This window comes from Scomber japonicus, chromosome 23 (genome assembly GCF_027409825.1).
Source record: "Scomber japonicus isolate fScoJap1 chromosome 23, fScoJap1.pri, whole genome shotgun sequence".
Classification (NCBI taxonomy): domain Eukaryota; kingdom Metazoa; phylum Chordata; class Actinopteri; order Scombriformes; family Scombridae; genus Scomber; species Scomber japonicus.
Genome location: NC_070600.1, coordinates 5,086,918 through 5,100,453, shown reverse-complemented (window position 1 = coordinate 5,100,453; position 13,536 = coordinate 5,086,918). Strand labels below are relative to the sequence as shown.

Sequence of the window (13,536 nt, the reverse complement as noted above, 5' to 3'; positions counted from 1 at the left end):
TTGATAGCTCTGAGGGGAAGTCAGAACAGTTTGTCATAATCTTGTCTATGGTGCTATAATTATACCCCCATTTTTCTCTTTGAGATACAGTTATATACACACACACACACGTATATACACTAACAGGCACACTGGTCTTTACACGTAATCGCACGCACACACAAATATACAGTACATTCTTTGTGGTCTACAAACGTGCAGCAGCACAAGTTCACACATAGTAAATACATATAATCAGGTCTTCATAATGTAATTTTCTCTCTGTGTCATGTTTTATTCACACGGTACTGTAAATGTGACGTGCAGGAATCAAAGAGAGAGCACTGTAAATGTTTATCAGAGGTTTTATGGTGCGTTCACAAGCCCGACTGACTTTCTCCTGGGAAGCTGGTGTCTCTGAGCTCAGGTTACAGATTTAATGTTAGCGTGGGACAGGGAGAGTCAGGGTTACCTAGGTGTCACGTATCCTGGAGATGTAACCTGAAATGACCATTGTTTTGTGTTTATATGTTTTATGTTGTGTTTATGTGCATATATCAGCATTTTTCATATGTGGTTCTGCAAGTGTGAGAGGGTAGAAGATGAGTTATTCTCATGGTGCATTCAAGGACACACCAGCATCCCAATGTTGGTATTTGGCTACTAAAGACAAAACATGCATTCACTAGATACTTTTCCAGAAAATGAGATTCAGAGAAAAGACAAGGACTGCCTGCGTGTAGGTGTCACTTCAAATCTGCTTAAAACATACCAAAACATACACCTTCAAATAAGCAAACACACATCTATCATTGTAACTACTAAATCTCCAACTAGACTTTATACAGGGTCATTACACCAACAAGTCCAAATTAAAAGGACCAAATACGTCATCTGACCATGTGACCACCTGAATCTGGCGCCTCTATGAGCAGTAATCAGCAGGACAACATTTCTCTGTGCTTTCCAAAACCGTCACTGTTAAAAGAAATAATGATGTTTTATGATGTGACAGTGCTGTGATTAAGGTCTAATTAGGTTCAGACACAACAACCACTTGGTTAGGTTTAAGGGAAAGATCATGGTTTTGATTAAAATAATCGGCCTATTAAGGTTGGAGACACATGTGGTGTGAGTTAAAGTTACTACTTCCCTAAAGTAAGGCCACCATCATCGCCATGGTTACAATAATAGCCATGGGGTTAACGTTAAAAACTGTCCCAAAGTGGCAGTTGGTCTCCATTATATATGCAAAGTATAAATGACATTGCATTAAATGGTTGAAACACCCTAATTGAACCAATATGGAACAGTTCCTGCTCACAAGCATCCACTAACAGTGATAGATGATGACGATTTAAGAAGATAGTGTCCTGCAACTCATATAATATACTGCAGTGATCAATCTAAATGATGCAAATATTCCAGTATGGTCTCAATAATACAAATGTCTGTGAGCAAGATCTCTGACTTTTGACCTCCCAGATGGACCAGAATCTTCACTACTTCCACCAGAGTTTTATTCCTGTCAAGCTGGAAAAGCCTCAGTTAGACCATTATGACACACTAAAAACTCTCCATTAAAACCCCGCTAGTGAAATTCTTACGATGGTCTGTTAACAGCTCCTTTAGGGGAGGTGAGGCCTCAGGGTTTCACCACAGATTTTTACAGACAACCATCCCTGAGGTGCCTACAGTAAAATAAGATCCACACTCTTCACATTATTATGTGAGCAACTCTGCTTACATCAGATATTTGCTGAAAGGTAAATAGCAAGAGTATCACATCTTTATCACTATTATCACTAATTGGTTCTGAGAATCAATAAGGAATCGAACAGACACCCCTGCAGCAATTTAAAAGCATCACATTATGGATACTGTACTGCACAAGTGTATGTGTGTGTTTGTTTGGCCGTGTTGACCCCTGCAGGGAAGCCCGGTGCTTCTGGCCCCCTGTATACACACTGCGTCCATTCACTGTGTCTCTGCAGGGCCCTTACGTAAGAGGCATCACTGCAAAAATCATGAATCAGTAGATTCACAGCTTTAAAGTTTCCTTCTTTACTGCTTTTAAGAAAAGTTCAATGCTGGCCTCTGACTAAAATAGTTTTAGCATTGTAGTCAAATGTGTTCAAATGACTCAACGTTTGATTAAAAACTGAAAATGTCCTACTATTTCTAACAAAATCACATTGAGGTGCCTCTGATTAAAGGATGTGTTTCCAGGTGTTACTGCATATATGAAAACATATGTATGAAGCCTTTATGTCTCCAGAGGTAGCTGCGTGAAATCTGATAAATTGCCTCAAGTGATGTCACTCAAGTCAGTGTTGATTGGGGCTGAAGACTACAAGTTGTAAAAGTAAACAAATCTGGGCATGTGGAGTTAGAAAGAAGTGATGTTACCAGACTTCTGTCTCGTACTCCTCATCTGCATCTCATACACCTGATTCTGCGACCTGACTGTCAGCAGTTCAGTTGCATTGTGGGTATTGTAGGAAGAAGAATGTGTGGATTAAATATGACAATATCTGTAGTTCTGCTGCCATGATTTTGACCCCTTTTTTAAAGAAAAATGCCTGCCATGAGTTCAATGGTGTTCAGGTGCAATGCTAAATTTGTGGACTACTCCTTTAACACATGAACCTACATGAACAATAAAGCTGCTCAGATGCCCGTGGTTGTCCTGAGCTTTTTCCAGGTATGAATGTGTGGAGCTCCATGAATATGAAGCAGGACATCCCAAAAAAAAGGGGGAAAAAAAGGGAGTGTGTGTGTTCTCAGTCGTCTTCCTGGATAAATAAAGGTAAAGAAACATTTCCTCAGGCCTTTTCTGTGTCGCGGTGGGTGCAGGTGCTCGGGGGCCGACGTGTCCCGCACGGGGCCCGGTCTCCCTCTGCTGGTGCGACTTCTCATACATGACATTATGGAAAGTTAACATGCCGCCAGCTTCAGTGGAAAGGATGAATCCGTCTCATAAACTGTCATTGTCAGTGTTTTATAGAAGAGCCTCGCCTTGTTGCCTTTTACAGAGGCTCAGGTGAAAACACAGAGCTTTATACAAGTTGAAAATCAGGTGTGTGTGTGTGTATGTGAGTGTGTGTTTGTTGGGTACAGTTGTGTTACACTGGCAGCTTTATTCCTGCCTGCTCTCATGAATGCCAGTCTGTAAGCAGAGAGTCTGAGAGACAGACTGCCTTTAGTACTCTGTCTGTGTGTGTGTGTGTGTGTGTGTGTGTGTGTGTGTCTATGTATGTATGTGTGTATGAGAGAGAAAGAGAGATGCTTTGATGAATCCTATTGATCTTTGTTTAGATAGCTTCACAGCTAGAAAGCAAAGAGAGATGCTGATGCTCAAACAGAAGACGAGACATGCAGACAGATCAGGTTATAGGAGACAAAACAGAAGTGAAAAAAACAGCTTTCCTCCGACATTAGTGACATCAAACTAAAGCGAGGGGAACTTTTACAACAGCACTTTGCTTTCACCGTATTCACTGGACGTAAATTCACCAATTCCCCTACACAGTCATTTTGTCTCCTCCGCCTGTTTCCAGCCACTTTTAAGCCTCTCAGATACAGGAGGGCATAAATACTCGAAAAGCAGCACCAGAATAGCCTCACAGGAAATAAACAGTGCTGCACAATTAGTTGAGGAAACATCTAAATAGCAATATTGACTGCTGCAGTGTTTAGACTGCAAGAGGAAGCATGTTTAATGTCTTAGAGGGAAAGATGTTTCAGGAAGTGTCTCCAAACAAAATGTTTGTGACACTGCAGAATCCCTAGGCTATAAATCAAATTCGCATCTCATTTTCTCCTCAACAGTATTTAAAAGCTATTTTTCAAGTACGGAGAAATAAGTGATTAACAGGAAGCTATTTTCATATGTATGCTAATTCAAGCTGTGACTGCAACAAGCAGCAGAAATATCTCAGCTTGATTTTTGGTCACTGTTACGGAGCATTGCATTATAAGTCCATTAATCAAGTCAATAGATACTGAGATTTCTCACCAGACAAATATTTCCTGTCGGCCAAAAGGAAAAGTTATTGTCACATTCAGAGCATCCACTGAAATTAAAATGATTAACTAAAAAAAATTCAGCAGTGCGTATGTTTTGGCTCAAAACTATAACTACCAAAAATAAATGTATTTTTTAACAGTAGCTATATGATCCAAGTTTGTGTGTGAATTTGTTGTTATCATACACTTTGAGCTGATATATATTTTTAGAGAGGGAGAGCGAGTGCTAGCTATGTTAGCTATGTAGTGTAACTAGCTAGATTAGAGAGCCAACATTGTTAGCTTTTAGCTCTTGCTTCAGTCCCATCTGTGATTTGAATCCTCTGTACCACCTGAACAATATTTACTGGTTTAACTAAATTTCTCAGTAGGGTTCCCAGCAGAAGAATTCCAAGTAGCTAGCTATTTTTTCCAACTAACATGCTACATTGCCATGTTATGATAGTAATGTAGCTAGCTCCTTTCAGTAAGTGTTGTGTTGTGTAGCTTGTAGCTTCACTAGCTACAGTTTGAATACATTTCCCAGTAGCAGAGTAGCTGGTGATGCAATTTTTTCCACTAACCTTTTACGTCGCTATCACATGCTCGTAATGTATCTGCTTGTAATGTATCTTGCTAATTTAGGTAAAAGTGCTGTGTCGTAGCAAACTGTTTCCAGTGAAAAGTAGCATGTAGCTTCACTAGCAGCAGTTTTGAAAGTAGCTTCCACAGCTCTGGTTACTGCTACCAGTTGATCACTGGAATAGCATGAAGGCTCTAATAAGAATGTGTAGGTGTCATACTTGTGGGTGTGCAAATGATACAGGGCCTTCCTCATAAAACCACTGCTCCATAGCACTACTAGTGGTCAAAAACTCCTCAGGATACCTTTAAATATAGTACACAACACTATACATTGGGTTAGGGTTTAAACCTTCATTATTTGATTCTACATGGCTAGGTTTTGTGTATTAGTCACATTTAGGTCTTGTTTATCAAACTGAACAACATTTACACATGTGCATTATGTTTAAACTAAAAATAATATGCCCTTAAAAAGATTACACCAACTAATAACACACATTTTAGTTAATATTGTGCTCAGGTGGTGCAAATCTCTAAGAAATTTGAAATAAATTAAAGCACCAAAACTCAATTAACACTTAATTCACACTTAATGAACTTTGGAGGCTCTTGGGGAAGTGGGGTAGCAGGTTAAGTTGTCCAGCTGGCTTTCATTGAGTATGAAGTTGGAAGATAGATGGTCCTTTCCTCCTCCTTTAATCCTTTTCTAGCTTCTTTTCTCTTTCTTTTCTTTCTTTGCAAACATCAGCAGATCAGGAAGAAGCTATTCATTATCGCTGCCGTGTCTGGAAGAGTCCGCTCCGCGCTGATTCTCAGATCATATTTCAAACTCATAACAACTTTCATTGAGAATAACACAGCCGTGGCGAGGAAATGAAGACTTGAAATATGGAAACATGATTTGCACGTTCCCCGTCATCAGTTTCTCACACGTTTTAACAACAAATGTACAGAGACAAGAGCTGAGAAGGGACGTGAATGCACAATGGGCTTGTCCTGAACTTTAACTGGCATCTGGAGATAAGAAACGTGGAGGTTTTTCTATTTGCATATACAACACTGATAATGACTTTTTACGGTGAGATTAAGTTTAAATATATGCATAAGGATTTTCTGTCCTCTACTCCTCCCATTTCAATTTTCTCCCAGTTTTGACAAGTTTTCTAGAGAGAATGAAAACAAAATCACACGCACACCCTCACATCTGAATCAATACATAGTATATGCTGTCGTGCTGAGTAATTCATCACATAGCGCAGCTGCACAGGGAAACTGCTGAGCTGCAGGTTTGAAGCCCTTCTGGGACTTTAACCAATCGGAAGATATCAAAGTAAATTGACCATATGATATGAGGCTGCTAACTACTTTTATAGCTATGGTTTTATGACTTTTGCCAGCTCTTATTCAATGCTGACCCACAAGTTCATATCCACAAGGGATTAGGGTGGGAATGTGCAAGCAAATAGGCTGGTAATGATATCTACTCTCCCACGGGAACCGCTTGACATGGCGAGAGGTCAATGACCTCCATCACAGCCTCCCCTCAGATTGTATCGACATATCGCATCTCTCATCTCCTCCTCCTCCTCTATCTCCCTCTCATCCTCACGCCTTCATCCAAACTGCACAAAAGACTTGACTGAGCAGCTTGAAGAGGAGATAAAAATGGCAGAAAGTAATCCTATGGAAAGAAGTGAGATAAGGAGAGGAAAAGTGAAGCAGAACAGGAGATGACAAGATTCCCTCCTTGGTCTTTTTCTCCCATGTTAATTACAGCATTTGTCCTCCTCTGGGATGGGGGGGCCGCACACTTGCTGCGACATTTGCGTGAATTGCAGCTTGATGTCTCAGAGTGGATAAAACAGGAGAGATTTTCATCAACAAAGAGCTGATTTTCACTCTGCGCTGTTACGCCTTAGCAGGCTTTGATGTATCGGCGCTAGCTTGAATAGGGAGGAGTGTGGAGCTCACAAAGAGAGAAGAAGTGGGAGGGGTGCAAAATGAGGCCTTTCTCCTCGAGCAGAGACGTTCATAATCCATCATGCCTTGTCAACTTGCACATCCCTCAAAATGCTTTGAAGGGCTGTTTGATATGACAGGGAAATGAACAAGGTTAGAACAGAGGCGATACAGAAAGAGTGTACCAGAGTTAATATGATGGAAGTCATATCAGTAGAAGTCAAGTTAGTAGCTGCATTAATTCTTTCCAAGAAATAAAGCAACCAATTAAGCAATAAAGTTGTATAGACCGCCATGGTTCTAAACTAAAAGTTAATTTCATCTTCATCTGGTGGGAACAAGAGCCAAACTGTGTGAAGTTGTTTTCTAGTGGGATTGAGTTCTTGTCTTGTGGCAATAAAATCTGTTTGTTATGCACGCAAGTGAAGATCTAGTGGGAACGAGACCCAAATGTACATCCTTCCCTTTTTTCTATTCTGATTAAAAGGGACATATTTAGCTTTTTATGACTTCTTTTTGTTATTATACATACTGTGAAGATGTCAGATATGCTAAACATAGTCATAGTTCCACAACTTGTGGTGATTGTATATAGAAATGCTCCCTGCAAGTCAAAAGCCAGGGCTTCAACCTGCTCATAATGCATTGTTCGCAATGGTTGCTATGCACCCATGTAGCACTATGTGCCCATAACAAATTTCCCTTAGGGGACTAATCAAGTTTATCTTATCTTAATGTTTTTTTCTACCTTGCCAATAAAGCTAATGTCAGCTCATTGGGCATGCCCATAAATGGCCGTCCGTTTCGTAAATTTGGCTGCTACGGTTGTTGCTAAGGTATTTTCATGTGTTGTTTTGCATTGTCCACTCGCATATTTCAGATCAGATTTTAGCTTCGACATGTACAGATGTATTTGAAAAGTTGACATTTTGAGTAATGAACAAGGAAAAGAAGTGAAATCCCATACCCATACCCATAGTCTGTTTATGTAGCCTCCTAAACCATCTCCCAGAAGCTGGCCAATCAGAGCAGAGGGATGGGGGCCTTAAAGACACAGTAGCTAAAACAGCTGATTTTAGATAGGCTGAACGGAATGGCTCCATAAAAGACCAATATGTGTTAAATAAGGTTTTTTTTCAACTGTAAATAATGCGAAGATATTTCAGAGGAAATTAAAAACATAGACCTTGAAACATGCACAGTATGTCCCCTTTAACAAACCAGAACTGCATTTAAAACTGGCCACAGTCTGCACACACAAACTGGTTGTACTATGAGCAAAACAACTTAATGCTACGGTAAATAAGTCACGGATGAAGAACATCTAACAAAATCAGGTCAAAAGAGAACCTTAAATAACATTATTTCTATGATGACTTGGCAGGTTATTATCTTGTAGGAATGAGATGGGACGAATATATTGTGTGTACAAGATATTTCTTTGGGGATAAACATTTTGTACCATAAAAAAATGATGTTGTAGCATGGATTTGAGATCTTCATGTGTTGACTGGCCTTTGGAGCTCTTTTACTACATCTTTAAATTATTTATGAGACTGTTTCTGAGTTGAATAGCATTGAAAATATTGTTCAAAAGGGAATTCACAGTAGGAAAAACCCGTCCACCCACCTCTTCACCCAGACAGAGAGCATCGACCTATGAGTATACCCACATGACTCTCCAATAGTGGAGTTTATTGAGAAAGTACCAGACTATAAAATGTGACTTTTTAAAGGCACCATTCTAAAATATGATTTTCAGGTCATGTGTTTGACTGCCATAAGTTCTTAGTTACGGTGTTTCCTTGCTGGGTGATTGACATACAGATGTGGGACCTTTCACAGAACTGCTTTTGTATGTTGTCATCACATTAAAAAGGTGTAAGAGATTGGTTTCCTCCCATGTTCTTGTAGCTCAAACATGATGAATAGCCCACTCAGAGACATGGCTAAAGAGACTTCAAAGAAATATACAAACAAACTTCTTTAGTCAAGTTGTCCTCATGTAAAGTGCATGGTGGTGGTCCCTGGGTTGAAGTTATTTCAGCATTTCATGTCAGCAGCTCTCTCTCTTCCTCTCGGCCATGGCTAGGGCAAGCACTGAAAGGCCACACTTGTTGTGAGTGAAGATGCAAGCCACAGTACAATCAATTTAAATTCCATGAGGAAACCGGGGCACTGCCCTGGAGGGGAATTCAGACCCAGAGGAAAAATAATCAAGAGGCATATGAAAACATTCCTGCTTTTCAAACATGAAGCCCTCAGGTTGCTCTCTGCCTCCAGACTCTTTTCCCCCTCCTCTCCCTGCTATGGTCCTCTTCATCACAGCGTCATAGTGAATATGAAATATACGCCTCAGATGAATGACCGCTGACTGGATCTGTGCATACTGAACACTCAATATCTGTAATATTCTCCAATATCATTATTTTCCTCCACACCCTTGGACTAATCTCCATCATAGTCTGTGGAGCGACTCAGATAGGGAAAAAAGATAGAGTCTATAAAGAGATGAGTATGATGATAAAGCCTGAGATTAATAACACACTGTCACTATCTGCCTGCCAGTCTTCCCATCTATCTCTCCCTTCATCTCTCCCTCCTTATTTCTTCCTTGGTTAATTTCATTCATTTTAGAGTGCTTTATTGGCACTTTATAATTTTCTTACCCAGCCAAGAATATTATAAAAGTAACACAGAAAAAAGGTGTTAAAACAACAAATGGATTTAGAGACATAGTAAAAAAAAAAGTAAGAAACAATAAATGAGTCCTAAGTCTCAGCAAAAAAATGACAAAATATAGTTTTCATCAATGGGGATCTAATATATAATATTCAGTATGTGCAATATATTGTGGATCCATATTTTTTGCAGTCATTACATAATAGTGTAATGACCATTATGAATGCTTTGCATGTTAATTTATATAGAGTCTTGAAATACATATGTACAGTTGAAATTCATTTGAGTCCATCATGTCAATATATTTGGAAACGTTTTGGTTACCAAGGTAACAGAGTTCAAGTGCAACTACTGATGTCCTATCTAGTTTAGAGTTTTAAGAAATTGACCTCAGCATCCTTGGGTCAACTCTGGGCAGGGATCTTTGTAACATTTTGTAATATCTTAGATGGGAAATTGCAACAGTGCTTCAAAAAGCAGAACTAGCACCTTCTATCTTCTGCCAGGAACATTAGCCATTGAAAAATGAGCAGCAGTACACAGTATACTGTTGTTTAAAATCACTCATCCAAGGGCTGAGGGTCTCTAACCCTCCAGATCTAGATGAAAAGCATCTCTTTTGACATTGTCCCCTTCTCTCTCCCTATCTCTGTCTTTCCCTGAGCAGCCAGAGTTGTCAGGAGCAGCTGTCCTCCATCAGACCAGAAGGGATCAGGTAGTGGATGCTTGTCGAGTCTACAGTGCGTCCAGCCGTAAACGGAGAGTCCTTACTCCCGGCGACCTCAAGCACCTCGTGGTGGATGAGGATCATGAGCTTATCTACTGTTACGTCCCCAAGGTGGCCTGTACAAACTGGAAACGTGTCATGATGGTGCTCACAGGCCGAGGCAAATACAGGTGAGTCTAGCAGTGACAGACTAATGTATTTATGGCACTCTGTCTGAGAAAATGTGAAAAGAAGGCAGAGAACATTTGTTCTCAAAGGGAGTTAAGTTGCTGCAGGCTCTCCTCAATACACAGAACCTTCGTACTCATAGAAAAATGTGAATGTACATTGTTTTGTCACTGGTCCTTATGTTTCTCATGCCTTTTTCCCCACAGTGACCCAATGGAAATCCCATCCAATGAAGCCCATGTTCCTTCCAACCTTAAGACCCTGAACCAGTACAGCATTGCTGAGATCAACCACCGCCTCAAGAACTACCTCAAGTTCCTGTTTGTTCGTGAGCCCTTTGAAAGGCTGGTCTCTGCATACCGCAACAAATTTACTCTCAAGTACAACTCATCCTTCCACAAGCGCTTCGGCACTCGTATTGTCCGGCGCTACCGCAAGAATGCCACACAGGATGCACTGCTCAATGGTGCCGATGTTAAATTTAAGGAGTTTGCTGAATACCTGGTGGATCCAGCCACGCAGCGCGATGGCCCACTCAACGAGCACTGGCAGACCGTTTACCAGCTTTGCCACCCATGTCACATTCATTATGACTTGGTGGGCAAATATGAAACGCTTGAAGAGGATGCCAACTACGTATTGCGGCTGGTGGGTGTTGGTGACTCCTTGCGTTTCCCGAGCTACGCCAAGTCCACCCGCACCACGGATGCCATGGCAGCCCAGTTCTTCAGCAATATCAGCACTCAGCAGCAGATCCAACTCTACCAGCTTTACAAGTTGGACTTCCTCATGTTTAACTACTCTACACCCAGTTACCTCCGGCTGGACTAATGGAGGACAGAGCTGGGACTCTGGGAATGGCTGCCTTGTTCAAGAAAAGGCAACAATGAGTGATGGGTGGAATTTTTCGAAAGCAAATTTAAAAAACTGTTGTTGTACCTTGCAGGCGTGGGGTCTGGATTTAACATATAAACAGATGCTGAGAAAAGGTAATGTGTGCTTGTCTGTGCATAAGGGGAAGAATGTCCAATCAACTCTGGGTGGCACAGAGAGCTATGATTGGATGAGAATGTGGGTGAACAGACCAAACGCATGCAAAGACTAAAAGATGTGGGTGAAGCAGGTCTTCAAGGTTTTAAAAGAGGAACTTTTCCTCACGGGACGGACTTGAAGAGGGATTCTGATGATGTTCCCTGACATGTTTAAAACAAACTGCTGACAAATTAGGCTGCTTCAGATTCTGCAAAGCAAACAGTGGCCTCGCACGCGCCCTGACCCCAATGCATCGTGGGAGCTAAGCTTATCTCCCCCTTCCCCTGATCAATAGAGAAACTCCGTCAAATTGTAAAACGCATTTCATGTCCTCCTCTGCTTTGACGGGATGCTGTGAGAGCACCTGTCAACCTTGCCCTATTTAGATTCATACATTACAGAGGGAAACTGGCTCATAGATGCCTCGAGGATGCCCTGTAATAGTCGGGCACTGACTTCACTCTCAAGACCTCTCCAACTGTAACTATGGCCTTCAGCCAACAGTTTAAGGAAACTGTTCTCAGTCATTATATGTTGACGGAAGGGATCTCTTGCTTTACACCCCGAGGACCCTGTGAAACCGGAGAGTCCTACTGCAGCAGAGACATATGGAAGCGCTAAATAAATCATCGCCTGTAACACCAAGCATCCTTAACATTTTGAGGTCAAGAAGGTACTAGATGCACTCGTGTGATTGGGCACACCAGCTGTGAGTGACAAGTCTCCCTGAGCTGAAAGAAAAGAGACGCCCTGTGTGGTTGTAAAGGGTTAAAGGCACTGGATCCCATAACCCCGCCCTGCGGACCCCCCCCCCCCTCGCCCCCCAAACATGCCCCACCCAGATGTTTGGTGGACACTCCCAGGGCTGTACCCACAAAGTCTCCACTCCAAATATGTCTTTCTGTAAACTAAGATCCTTTTGTCTTCATGCTTATTTTTGTTTTTATTGTCTTATTAAGCATTGCTGCGAGCAGCAATAACAAAAGATTATTTAATTTGCTTTGTTGATTAAAATAAGAGACACAGATTTCATATTTTGTTTTTCTGGGCTGATGAACAATTTAGGACATTTTAAAAGTTGAACTGTTGTTAAGAGTTCTGTTTTGTCATGCTGGTTTTTTCCTTCTCAACTTGCCTCCGATACAACATTTTCATTTCCGAAGGACTCACGGTACGTTTCAGCCCACGGCTTTGTCCTTCTGTGTCTGAGCTCATCAGAGATTTATGAGTTATCTTCCATTTCCTGTTGTCAAAACATTTGGTGCCAAAATGGCTGTGAGAGCTTTAGAGATCCACAGTCGGTGTTCAGTGCACATCATTGCTGTTTCACAAATTCATGGGAAGATTGCTACCCCCCCCCCCCCCCCCCCCCCCCCCCCAGCTCGCAACCAGACCATGAGAACTAGCTACTGCTCTCATATCAACAATCTACTGCCCACATCACAGAATCAGATACTATATCTCATACTGTAATGTGATTAATGTCAGCGATGCTAAGCAATGTCAAGGTTAATAACTGCACTCTCCATCACGCTGTGAATTGGATTACAGGCTGTTGTGTAAGCATTATACAGGAGGGAGGAGGGATGGAGAGGGAGATACAACATCTGACCTGTCTCTCTCATACTGAAGAGCAAGAGGGTCATTTTGTTTTTTTATACCTTTATAAATTCTCAACCCCCTACAGCTTCAAAGGAAAAAGAGAAATTTTTTGGGAGAAAAGCTGCATATCATTGTTGCGGTTGACTACACCAGAAATAATCATTTTCTCATGCATTAGAGCACACTGTACCTCTTTCTTTGTCTGCCAACCTGAGTTTCACAAAATTCTGGTTTTAAAGTCAAATCAGGGGTCTTACACACTTTTGACTATTGGTACAATTGGTTCACCAGATTCGTTGTAGTGAAATTACAAATGTGTCAGAACAATATCAAGTGAAGTCTTGAAGTCTTGTCTTGAAGAGGGTCCCAGTCAGAATCAGGTTTTAAGACCTGCATTTTTATGCTCACATGGTCAAAGCAATATATTTGTTTATTGTGGCCCTGTCAAGTCAAATGTATTTGTACAGCCCAATATCACAAGTTTGTTTAAGAGGGCTTTGCCTTCTATAGAACAGATAGTAAGACGGCAAATATCCTGGGACTGTCAGATAAGGATTTTTCTCCAAAAAAGCAACAAATCTTTTAACTGTAAAAATGCAAAAATCCACAGAATAGACATATTCTGTTTCTCCATGTATCACAATATTGAGAGACGAAATTACGATCTTAAGTAAATACAGCATCATATAATATTAGGTCAGTATTAAGTGTGTTAAGTAAAGGAGTCTTGAAGAAGGGTATCACAATCTATCAAATCCATTATTTCAGCTAATGCATGATGCATATTCTGAAAT

The 13,536-nt window shown here is 41.0% G+C and overlaps 1 protein-coding gene across 2 annotated transcripts in view; it reads left to right on the top strand.

Moving 5' to 3' along the window:
- The window catches only part of chst11 (carbohydrate (chondroitin 4) sulfotransferase 11), a 92,539-nt gene extending 81,091 nt beyond the window's left edge, over nucleotides 1–11,448 (top strand). For both annotated transcript variants that reach the window (XM_053313965.1, XM_053313964.1), the window contains exons 3-4: nucleotides 9,881–10,110; nucleotides 10,315–11,448. In XM_053313965.1, coding sequence (XP_053169940.1) covers nucleotides 9,881–10,110; nucleotides 10,315–10,939 — 855 coding nt within the window. In that variant the 3' untranslated portion in view covers nucleotides 10,940–11,448. The remainder of the gene's footprint in view (nucleotides 1–9,880; nucleotides 10,111–10,314) is intronic.
- Nucleotides 11,449–13,536: the final 2,088 nt, after the last annotated feature.